Here is a 13,131-nt window from a genome sequence, read left to right as displayed (position 1 = left end):
TTTCAACATTGGGCAACTTTGGCAAATTAGATACTGATTTAGTTAATTATAAAACTGTCATTTTTTTATCTACATGTAGTGAAAAGGGAAAACTTAGTATTTATGTCTTATTTACTTCATTAACTTTGAGCACATCAATTATAAACTTCCAAAATTTTTCAAACCTCAAACCAATCCTATGCACTACTTCCTTTACAAAGTGAGCAACACTATAGAAGAACAGCCACATCCTTGTAAAACTTTAATTTTGGTGGACAGTATAGAACATATGGAGATAGTTGACAAATGCTGCATAGTTTCCTGGTGTCCTTAATGACTTTATCTTTCCTTCAACAGTATGTTTAAAAATATAATCTGTGTTTTACCTAATTGCTTAATCTGTACTTGGTTAACTGACTGTTACATTTGCCTGCAAAATTATGTAAGATTAAAAACTCAGAAAGGCCATTCAGCTGAAGAAGCCTATATTAGTGGTTATGTATCACGCAAGTCTCCTCTCATCAAGTTTTATTTCAACATATGCTCCTATCCCATTCTCCCTTTGTACTTATCTAGCTTTCCCATTAGTGCACCAATACATCTCATCTCAACTACCCCATGTGATAACACATTTCCTGTTCTAAATTTCTCACTGAAGTAACAAACAACAGTAAAATACTTCAAATGCCATCCGTATTCTGTGAAGCTACTTGAGTTGTTCAGAGGGCATAAAGTGTATTCTACAAAAATGAAGTATTTCTTTCCAGTCATTCTGAACTTTTATTCTAGGGCTGACTACCAGGCTCTGTACTGGCCAGACAATACAAAGAACTTACTACAGGTTTATAAATATTACTCATTACCTGAGGAAAGAGCAGAGTTATTTAACCATTCATGTGACAGCAAATGTTTCTGAAATAAATCTAAACTGAAAATACTGATCAAGATATCTTTCAATGTTCACAAGGGAGCATCAATCCTTCATCAAGTGCCTCACAGTGACCATTTTGGTCATGGGCACGTTGCTTAAAAATTCAGGGATGTCCCAGGCCCCATGTCATCAGGTGTTACTCAAGGACCTCCACTGCATAACAGGTGAAGGAAAATAGGAGGGAAGTCAATTGAAGAAAGTCAAGATTGTGAGAGAGGGTTCATGGCCTGGAGGGATCAAAAGGAAATGGGGATTGAAGAAGACAAGATGGTACAGAGTTTGGGAACGTTAAGGGAGAATGAGGCCTGGGGCAGAGGTGCCAGTCGTAGTTTGTCAGCTGGGGCAGGAGCCCCAAGAACAGCAGGTAAGAAATTAAAGGAGACGGGCTCCCAATGCAAATCTTGGGTATCCACAGAGAGTGAGGCCCCTTTACGTTCTGGTGCTGCAAATCAAGCCTTGTTGATCTGAAAGGGCCAACAACCATTGCATTGCAGAACAATGTGATCTAATTTCCCCAGGTGCACAGAGCTGACATCGCTATGTGTATAACTGAAGTGGAAAACTTGTCATCAGTGTAAACATATTTGATAATGGAAGTGAAGTCCAAGTGAAATTCCATCCTTCACCAATCAGACCCACCCAGGATCACAGGTATGTTCAAACGACCTAACATCTCTCAAAGCACCGATCTGTTTGCATCATCAGATTCATACTCAATTCCATGCTCTTGACCTTTCTCTGCAACAACACTGACTCACTCTGTCTCAAAGATGCCATTGTTCACTGTATTTTTTGCTGCATCCAGGGACCCAAACAATCTTTCCAGGTGAAGCAGCGATTCATTTGCGCTTCTTCCAATCTAATGTACTGCATTCGGTCTTCACAATGTGGTCTCCTCAACAACAGAGAAAGCAAACATAGATTGGGTAATCGCTTTGTGGAGCACCTTCATTCAGTGCGCAGGGGCTACCCTGAGCTTCCCGTTGCCTGGCACTCTAATATCCATCCCACTCTGACCTATGGGTCTGTGGCCTCCTGTACAGTCGGTGAGGGCCAATGCAAGCTTGAGGAACAGCACTTCATTTTCCTTCTAGGCACGTTGAAGCCTTCTGGACTGAATTCTATTAACTTCAGGAAACTTGATTTCTCAGTCTGAATCATTGTGCTCTGCAAGATAATTTTTTTAAACTTCACATTCAATTCAAATCATACCTCATTACTTCAGGTTCTGTGCCATCCTTCTTGAAGGATATTTGAAGTTGTCGTTCTCTTGTTAACAAATCGTCCACCATGTTTTGACGCCTGTCTGCTTCAAGCTGTGTACTGAATATGTATCATTAAAGAAAGTCATAAGACCATGGACTGATGCAGCATAGAAGGAAGCCATTCACTCTATTTTACCTGTGCTGGCTCTTTGAAAGGGCTGCTCAAAATAATTCCATTCCTTATTATCTCCTCAAGGACTTTCAAATATTCCCTTGAAAGATTTTAATTTCCTTGCAGTATATTATAGGACCCAATTTCCTTGCTTTTTCAAGTGGTACATTCCAAACCATAATTCCACCAAAAATAATACATCTTACCTCTCCATATTAGGCTGTATACCTTAAATCTATAGCCACTGATCATTTCTGATGGAGACAAATTCTGCTCATTTATTCTATCAAAATATCCCCTTAACCTGCAAGGAAAAAAAAACACCAGATACTCATACTGTCATCTCACTTTCCTGCGATCCTTCTTCTGATTCCCCTCTACACCCTTCTATGGCATCTGGTCAAAAATGGTGCTTAGATTTGGATACAATACACCACCTGAGGATTATGTAGTGATTTAATATAAATTTTCTCTCTATTCTATTAATAATGCCAAGGATTCCAAGCTACCTTTTCAACATCACCAATCTTTAGACGCCTTCAGAGGTTTGTGCACATTTACCCACTTTATTCCGGCACCCTTTCTAAAATTGTATCATTTGCAGCTGCATTATATTAGGAAAATATAAATTTTGCATTATACAGGTTACTTTTTTTATTAGTGGTCATTTTTATGGTTAATATTAAAGCAAGTTGTGGCTATCCGCAATCCACATTAAACAAAATTTTCCTTTGACCACATTGATTCTGTAGTTTAATTCTATAATCACACTTATTACTCAAGGCTCAATTATCCTTGCCCTTAAAAATTTTCCAAAATTCCCTCAGATTTGGGGAAGATTTCATTAAATTATAAATAATAACTTCTTTATTCAAAAGGGAACAAGACAGCAAAGGATACAGGCTAGTTAGGGTAACATCTATCATTGGAAATTGTTGGAAACTGTTAGTAAAGATGTTACAGCACAACACTTAGAAAATTCAAAGTAACCAGGTAAAGTCAACATGACTTTGTGAAGGGGAAATCATGTTTGACCAATTTATTGCAGTTCTTTGAAGAAGTAATGTGCTGTGGATAAAGGGAAATCAGTGGGTGTACAGGACTTAAATTTCCCCAAAGTGTTTGATAAGCTGGTGTGTAACTAGTTATTGTGGAAAATAGAAGTTTATGGCATAAGAGGTAACATACTGGTATGGCTAACAGGAAACAGAACACAGGCATAAAATGGGTCTTTTTCTGGTTGGCAAGATATAATGTGCAGTGTGTCCCAGTGATCAATGGTGGAGCATCAACTTTTTGACAATTTATATAGATGACTTAAATGAAGGCACCAAAGGCATAGTTGGTAAATTTGCTGACGACAACAGAAAAGACGGAAAAGTAAGCAGGGAGGGGGACATAGGGAGACTACAAAAGGTAGACAGGTTAAATGAGTGGGCAAACATGTGGCAAATGGAGTTTAAAATGAGAAAATGTGAAATTGTCCCTTTTAGCAGGAAAAATAAGAAAAAAAAGTTTCCTAAATGATGAAAGATTACAGAGATCTGAGGTGCAGAGTGATCTAGCTGTTCTAAGAGTCCCAAAAGGATAGTAAGCAGGAAAGCAAACAGAATTTTATCATTTTATTGATAGGGGAGCTGAGTACAAAGTAAGGAGATTATGCTCTTGTTACACACAGCACTAGTGAAACCATATGTGGAACAATGTGTACAATTTTCGTCCAAGGAAAACTGGAATTAAGGAGGGATACTAAAATTTTGGAAACAGTTCACATACCTGAAAGTGGGAGGGTTGTGTTATGGAGAAAGGTTAGACTTACATCCATTGAGGTTTAAAACTGTGAGAAGAGACCTGATTGAAACATACGAGATCCTTAGTAGACCGCAGGTGCTGGAATCTGGACAGTCGACGTTTCAGGTGAAGATTCTTCATCAGTCCAGATGAAGGGTCACGACCCGAAACGTATACTATCCATTTCACTCCATGTATGCTGTCTCACCCGCTGAGTTCCTCCAGCATCTTGTTTGTTGCTCAAGATCCTGAGTGGTTATGGCAGGGTGGATGTAGCAAGGACATTTCCTCTTGTTGGATATTCTAGAACTGGGTGGTCACTATTTCAAATTAAGGAGTTGCCTATTTGAAACAAACATGAGGTAATTTTTTTTCTTCTTCTCAAGATCATGATTACTTGGTATGCTTCCTTAAAGGAAGCAGTATCTTTGGATATTTTTAAGGCAGAGGTAGGTAGATACTTGACAAGCAAGGGGTGCGAGTTACTGTGGGTAGATGGGTATGTAGAGTTGAAGTGACATTTAGATCAGCCATTACCGTTTTACATAGTGGAGCACCCTAGGGTGGCTGAATGGCCTACTCCTGCTCCAAATTTATATGTTCATTAACACATTTGTACTTTTTATGTCAAGTGAAATCCAAAACCCAAGCAAACGTCTCTGGCACTAGCATAGTCTCACAGTGTATTTTGCCCTTTTATGTTTCTCAGATGTCTGATCATCTGTTAATTTTGTATTAATTTGCAAATTTACGTTTATATTTTAGCAATATTTATAATGCAATAGGTTGTTAAAAAGATCAGATTTCAGCTCATTATTAATTTGCCCACCAGCAAAAAAAGTATACATCGAAAACCTCCATTGTAATTTGTAAAAATGCAGAGGCAGTGAATTATTCTTATATTGTAGCATTAAAAAAACTTTAAGACAGGTTTACAATAATTATTTAATCATCTTTTGCCACATCCTCAATAAATAAAAAGACTACACGCTATATTTCAGTATACGTAATATCAGGCAACAAATTGGACCTTCATTTCTATGAAAAGGAAAAGATTTGAAAAGGAAAAGATTTTAAAAGGATACATTTGGCGGGTTGACAAACTTCGCAACAAAGAATCCTTCAGCTGGTTAATCTGTTCTTGGAGCCTCTGCAGAGATGCCCGAATCATCACATTAAACTGGTGGGGGAAAAGACAAAATAAATTGTTGGCTGGAAATCCATTTCTGAAATCCATTCATCAATATTTCAAGAAACATGATTACATAAAAAAAAGACAAATGAAAATTTGAAAAACAGTCTTTTCAGTGAAATACATTCCACAATTAAGTACTTTTGCCATTTGGCATCCAGTTAGTACCTACTAAGAAAGAAACCAAAATAAACAAAGAAGAAATATGAACAATCTTTTCAAAATTTGAAAAAAAAACAACATAACCAGCCAATGCATTGTTCAACCTTTTAACTCTGGTAGATTGACTTTTTGGCAATAACTAACAATGATCTCAAGCAACTACATTAATAACTCATCTCCTGTACACCTCCAGGGACAGAAAAAAATAGCATCTTAGCTCAGGCCATACAATATTCAAGTGTGTTTCCCCACAGAAGAGTGAATAAAAAAATTACTCAATATACTCAGAGTGTCTTCATTCTAAAATCAGTAACTCACAAGATGAATCAATTCATGCAACACATGTAGAATAATACAAGGTGCACCATCATAGAGATCTAAATTTTCTAAAATGAAATACATGTTGCAACAATATATTTGTCAATAAACAATGCTGATGCATGTTTTCAAGAAAAATCAGAACTTATTTAATTTTCAAATTGAGAAACCACATGAGTTTTCACTAAATTGAAATGCAAACTGTTTTACAATCAGGACAAAGAAAAACCTTAGATACCAAGTTATGCATATATTCAGCAATACATTAAATGCTCTTTTAGCAAAGATAATAGACTAGGCAATGCAAGACCAATGATTAATCCCAAAAAGAAATGACATGTTGAACAATCCAGATGTTGGGCTGAATTGTTCTCCTTGATGCTCATCCACGAGTTTCCAATAATTTTTCCAATTACAAGTGTGCTAAATTCCCAACGGAGTTTGACAGGCTGACCCCACGGCACACACCATGAAGAATTTATCAGCACATTAGGAGGATACATGAACAGCTCTTGTTTGCACTGATGATGTTACTTCAGGTGATTGGCATAGAAACCCTGCTGATGTCTTTTGGGCTGTGCCCTTTTATGAAATGAGGCATGGCTTCAAAGCTGTCGTCACCTCAAAGAAAGGACACATAGAAACATCACTTTGATCTCCATGTCAATCATTGGGAGGAAGTAGGAGTTTGAGAATTTTAGAATTTTTTTTGTAAAATATATATAAAAAAATCAGGGCTGACTTCTGCCTTCATTTAATTGTGAAACAAAAACATCTCCTCATTTTGAGCAAACGATGCTATGGGCGATGTCAACTGGATTCATTTTCCACCCAATCCTCTCTACCGGTCAACCCCATGAATCCCAGACCAAGTCAGAGATCTTATACCCAGGATTTCATTCAGCTCCAGGCCTATTACCATTCAGTTGTCGATTTGTACTGAGAAGTCTTGGTGGCAACACCCACCGATATAAAGATCAGGAGAATCTACTTCCTCGTAGCAAAAAGAGGAACTAACTTTGTCAGTGAGTGGGCAGTTGGAAGGTGGCCAGTTTCAGGCTACACAAGCCACTTTACCAATCTGGCTACCTACTAACTGCAAAGAAAGATAAGTACCAGCATTTACCCCTGTAATGCCAGGTCTGCAGGTCAGACAATCCAGCCCAGTGTATTATATAAATCATGTCACAAGAGCTATGGCATGGAACACTTTCATACTCTGAGGCAAAGTCAAACTTTACTGTCATCTTAAAAAGGAAAAAAACTCTCCCAATTGGTGTTACAAATGATAAATAACTATACATTAAATTTCTTCCTGTTATTTGATTTTTCCTTGTTTAAAAATAGTCTTCATTTATATAATTTCTCTCTGAAGCACATTTATTGCAGTAGAGGATCAAGCAGATAATTAGAAAAGAACAGCTAAAGCCACCTACATTCTAGATAAAGCTTAAGGGTTTCAGTTTCACTGATAAGAAATGAACAAAATAATGGCTTACCTAGAAAATGTTTTGTTAATATTTTTCACCCATAAAACTGCAGCAGTGATAAATGTCAACTATAGAGAATTTATATTTTGTTCTCACAATGCAGACAAGGAGTTCCAAAACATGAACTATTCCAAAAACAATAAACAATTGCAATTGTCTGTGAATGCACCAGTCAGTGGTCTAATTGCGGTGAAAGTGAGCTAACGGAAACTAAAATTAAAAGAAAACATGAGGAAGAACAGAATATTACACCTGAATATGTTTTGACAATCAGGAGCCAATATCAAGGAGAGAAAGAGCATTCAGGATGGCACTGAGGACCTCAAGGCACACATAAGCTCATGTAAGTGGTGCAGGAAGTGCGCCACCTCCCAACTGAGCACCAGCCAACCCTGCCAAGCATTTCTTGGTCCACTGCACAAATTCTGGAGGTCCTACATTGAAATCATCAGTTACCTCAGAACCCACGGATCTGGGGCAGAACCATGTCACCTTGCATCTGGAGGGACTGTATATGAAATGGCCATATAACCTGTTCTGTAGTAATGTTGGGTGATGAGCCATGGAGGAGCAGAGGGATCTGGGGGTCCATATCCACAGATCCTTGAAAGTTGCCTCACAGGTGGATAGGGTAGTTAAGAAAGCTTATGGGATGTTAGCATTCATAAGTCGTGGGATCGAGTTTAAGAGCCACGAGGTAATGATGCAGCTTTACAAAACTCTGGTTAGATCACACTTTGTGTCCAGTTCTGGATGCCTCATTATAGGAAGGATGTGGAAGCATTGGAAAGGATGCAGAGGAGATTTACCAGGATGCTGCCTGGTTTAGAGAATATGCATTATGAGGAGAGACTAAGGGAGCTAGGGCTTTACTCTTTGGAGAGAAGGATGAGAGGAGACATGATAGAGGTGTATAAAATATTAAGAGGAATAGAGTGGACAGCCAGCGCCTCTTTCCCAGGGCACCAATGCTCAATACAAGAGGGCATGGCTTTAAAGTAATGGGTGGGAAGTTCAAGGGAGATATCAGAGGAATATTTTTTACCCAGAAAGTGGTTGGGGCATGGAATGCGCTGCCTGGGGTGGTGGTGGTGGCAGGTACATTGGTCAAGTTCAAGAGATTGCTAGATAAGCATATGGAGGAATTTAGAATAGAGGGATATGTGGGAGGAAGGGGTTAGATAGTCTTAGACAAGGTTTAAAGGTCGGCACAACATTGTGGGCCGAAGGGCCTGTATTGTGCTGTACTGTTTTATGATTCTAAGAATGGTGCAATGAACCAAGAAAAACTCGGCAGGGTGGCCCAGTGCTAGTTAGGAAGTGGATCACTTCCTGCACCATTAACGTTGAGCTTATGAGCACCCTGGACATGAAGTCCTCAGTGCCACCCTGAATGCTCTTTCTCTACTTTGGGTTGTGATGAATGAGGTGTTCCCAGGAGCCAGTGCAGAAGTTGCAATTTTTCAAAGGTGTTTTTAGAACATTATTAAAATTTACCCCTCACCTGGCAATCTCTTGCTGTGACAGAATTTGGAAAAGAAGGCTTATATTTAAACCCCAACCAATGATGTCATTATTAAGAGAACCAAAAAAAAATTAATAATATGGCTTATCTAGAATGAGTCTAAGATAGATCCTTGATGTCAAGTATACATTGAAAGGAAAATGGAAGCCCAGCACCTCAGACGTGAAGTCATACTGACCCCTGGTGTCTTTCCTGAGATCAGAGCAAATTATTTTGTTCTTCATTCAGCAGTTTCAGAGTTCAAGCTTATAATATTTCCTCACTCTGGTAAAGAATCATTGAATCACAAAACATATATTAAACAATACATTTTCATGATCATTTTAAAAATGACATTGGCAAAACTTGATCTTTTAATAGATGTGTTGAATTGTAATTAAAACACCTAATAGAAAGCACAACATATATGTTGTAAAATCTTCTTTATTTGCCAAGTACTTCTGTCACAATAAAAAACTAAAGATTTTGGCAGCAGTCAGCAAATAAACTTGTACAAGATTTTGCTGCAGCAGGATACAAGATTCAACTCAAAACTAGCATTATGTCCAAAGCAAATTCATACAGAAGACAACATTGCTATCTTCTCAGGAGGAGCTGTTAAATTTGCATATTATGAATTGATAAAATACAGATGCTCACTGGTTAAAAATTATTTCATAATTGATATTCCAAGCTACAAATCCAATGAAATGCTTATTTTATTTGCTTCAAAGGTAAAAGAAGATCAAGTGAGGAAATTTAACATAGGCAATACACTGAAACATGGTGACGAAGATTTTCCCTTTGTTCCAACTACAATTAACCTAGAGAACGGGAAGATAAAGATCCTGGGAGAGCTCATTTTGAGACTAGTCTCAGATTGTGTATCCAATTAAAACAACAGAGCAAAAACTGAAAACAAGGACAGTGAGAGCAATTTTTGACACCTATTCTTTGCATTCAAGAAAAAAGATAAAATGGTTTTTATGTACAGGAGTTTTCATCACTTCAAAACAGGCAATAATAATAATAATCATCCAACCAGATCCTAAACTAAACAGCTTCTTGAAATATTCTTTAAATCAATCAAATACATTACTCTCTCAAAAATAAAGAAATGGGAACAACATTTAATTGTTTGCCTGCAAACATAGCTAATTTCCTAATCCTTGTGGATAGCTTCTAACAACATGAAACCACAGGATTGTAAAATTGTATATGTGGAACATGCTGTCAAATTAAATAACTCAAAACCTAAGTACAGGCAGTCCCCAGTTTACGTAAGGGTTAAGGGTTCTGTCCAGGATAACTATAAACTGATTTATCCGTAAGTCAGAAACGTTTGTTTTCTATAGCTACCCATATTGTTTTGCGCTGCAAACACTTACTGCAATTCTTTAATTTCATTGAATACCTTCTATGTTCACCCTAACGATATCCATAATTAAACTAATGGAACATATGCTGCATCCATTTGTTAATGAATACCATGAAATAATTTTTTAAAAATTTATGGGAGAATTTGCATAAAGTCAGATTTCTCTAAGTCAGGTCTTCTGTAACTTAGGGAGCTCCTGTATCTGCTTGTGATCTGTATTGATATTTACAGAGACATCTAGTGTACATGAACAGGAAGGCGAGACTGATCAGGTTATAAGAACAATTCAAAAATTCAATTTCATTGTGTGATGCCTAGGATTTGAATGGAGACTTTCAGCTGTATATAATTTTAACCCACTTGAACCAGCATCTGGCTTTCCATTGTTATTTGGCCCGCTGCGTATTTCTACCATTCTACTGAAACAAGTTAATTAAGACATTTTTAAAATTATGAAGAGTTCACTAATTTGATGTAGAAAATATAGTTCCACTAGCGAGGTTTTCAAACACGGGCTATAAATAATCACACTCAATCCAAAATACTGTATTAAAGAGAATTCTGAGGAAATAGCATGGATGAGTGAAATGATGCAACGTGGAAGGAGCCTCAGGTGCAGCATAAATATTGGTCTGAATGGCCTGTTTCTGTGTTGCAAATTGTATCTAATTCCATGTCAAAATAGACACAAAATTAGACAGAAACTTATTTTTCTTACCTCCGTGCCTCTGGAGAATGATTTGTTTTAATTTGAATAAGTTATTTAATGTGACATAGATGGTCCAGAATAACAGAGCACAACTTTAAAACTAGGGCTCAGGGGTAATGCAAAAAGTGATTCTTCACACAAAGAGTAAAGACTATCCAAAACACCCTCCCCAAGAAAACTGTCAAGGCTAGGTCAAATGAAAATCTGAAACCAAAGATAGGTAGTTTTTTGTTAAATTAGGGTTATGGAAGCAAGGTTGCTAAATGGAATAAAAATACACATCAGTCATTATCAAACAGGCTCAGCCGGCTGACTTGCTACTCCTGTTGATAAGGTACCATAATTCAGTAAGGAGGGTAACTTAATAGTTTGATCCAGCACTCATGACAAAATGACAATACATCTCCAAATCAGTATAGTGTGTGAGGTGGGGATGATGGTGTTCCCATACATATGCTGTCTTTGCTCTTCTAGGTGGTGAAGGTCAAAAAGCAAAAAACTGCTGATGACGGATATCTGAGAAGAAAGCAGAAATTCCAAAAAATACTCAACAGGTCAGGCAGCAACTCTGGACAGAGAAACACAGTCAATGTTTCAGTTTGATGATTTTTTTTTCTGTTTCTCTCTCCACGGAAGCGGACTGACCTGCGAGATTGTAAGGTCTTATATGAGATGTTCATAAAAAGCACAAAAATATTAAAAATGTAGAATTAAAAATTGTAACAAGGATTACATTACCATCTTACAACAGTTCAAGTTCTATACACGATACCAGTTGATATTGCACTGATACGAAACCATACAAAAACACACATACAGACGATTGCTTACAAACCACTTTCTTAAAGTTTGAAAAGAGCTAGCAAGCAAGTCCATACTTCTCAATCAACAAAACATGATACGGAACCTAAGTCAACTACAATATAATTTTAATATTTCAAAGTGACATTTAAAAACTACTGAAATTCAAGTAAATAATGAAAAAAAACATCAGGAAAAGGTAAGCTAAAAATACTGAAAAATTATAAATAATTAACAAACCTGAATTAAATGTGAAATGATGTTTTAAAGAGGAACTTAACTTCCCCATTTGCATCTTTATCTGTATCCCTACAATGGGGTCTCAGTTCTTGCACCAGATCCAACCTGCTGTGGGATCTGAGCAAAATTTCCCTAGCATAAATCCCAGCCAGACTGGACTCCACTGCTGGATTCCATCTGGAATTTAGAAATGGAACCTTCAGAGACTTGAACTTCAAAAGCTAATACTCCAGTGCAGTCCTGAGAGAGCAAAAGAACTCATGTCACTGTTTTCAAAAGGAACAGAAGAGATATACCTGGTGTCATGGCAAATAACCATCAAATGAAGAACACTTGGACAACTTAATGCAAATTTATAGCCTTTGACTAATTTCTTGGAGAGATAGAAAATGTCTTAACAAAGACATTATTGTCAGATAGATTCCCATCTGTGCTGGTGATCAATTTCCTGATGTTGCACACTGCCCAGTCCTTCCTGCCATTTTTAACTTCTACAATGAAAGTAAACAGAATGTTTTGAAAACCGCTTCAGGCTTCCAACTTACAACAATCCAAAAAAAATTGATTAAAATCTCCGTTCTTCAAAGTCATTCAGCATATTTGGGAATTTGGCAGACAAAGCATCCCACAAGATAATTACCACATATTCCTCTTAGTTGTATCATTGAATGAAAAAACCTGTTTAATTAACCTCTGAATGATAAGACTCTGATCAGCTGCTCTAATCAGTTTAGCCAGCGTGCATGTTACGCTGCAGTAATACTGGAATTCACTCGGTTACTACTTACAAGCAAATTCTTTTAAGGTTCTAAATGATTTTAATATTTTCCAGCAGTGCAGCAAACTCTAATACAGAATGTACGTGCCTGGAAAGCATCCGTCTACAGTTTCTACAAGATCCTTTCAAAAGGTGTTTTTTTTTGAAAAGCACGAAATACAGATAGGAAGTATGTCAACTGCATGTCATATGGAACTTAAAACATGCACACGATATTTTGCTTCGCTCTTCTGTATTTCAGCAACAACAACAACCACTTGTATTTACCTAGTGTCATTGATGTGATGAAGCATGCCAAGGCAGCTCACAAGAGCATTATCAAAGAGAATTTAACAATCAGCCTATTATCAAAAATATACTGGCATTCAAGGAGAAAAATGAAATCAGTCCATTGCATTTGTGATCCCTGTTTTTAATTAATAGTTCAATTCAAACTGGATGCCCCTTATTGGCTTTTGACTCAGCACAGCTCATGCTATAT

General features: G+C 37.3%; 1 protein-coding gene across 1 annotated transcript in view; it reads right to left on the bottom strand.

Moving 5' to 3' along the window:
- Positions 1 to 13,131, bottom strand: part of stx8 (syntaxin 8) — a 140,158-nt gene that overhangs the window by 116,676 nt on the left and 10,351 nt on the right. The window contains exons 3-4 of the mRNA XM_052032969.1: positions 5,164 to 5,258; positions 2,123 to 2,233 (exon numbers count right to left, since the gene is read on the bottom strand). Of these exons, the coding sequence (XP_051888929.1) occupies positions 2,123 to 2,233; positions 5,164 to 5,258 (206 nt within the window). The remainder of the gene's footprint in view (positions 1 to 2,122; positions 2,234 to 5,163; positions 5,259 to 13,131) is intronic.

The sequence above is a fragment of the Pristis pectinata genome, chromosome 18 (assembly GCF_009764475.1).
Source record: "Pristis pectinata isolate sPriPec2 chromosome 18, sPriPec2.1.pri, whole genome shotgun sequence".
Taxonomy (NCBI): Eukaryota; Metazoa; Chordata; class Chondrichthyes; order Rhinopristiformes; family Pristidae; genus Pristis; species Pristis pectinata.
The sequence above is the reverse complement of the archived record's forward strand: the minus strand, read 5'-3'. Positions and strand labels throughout refer to the sequence as shown.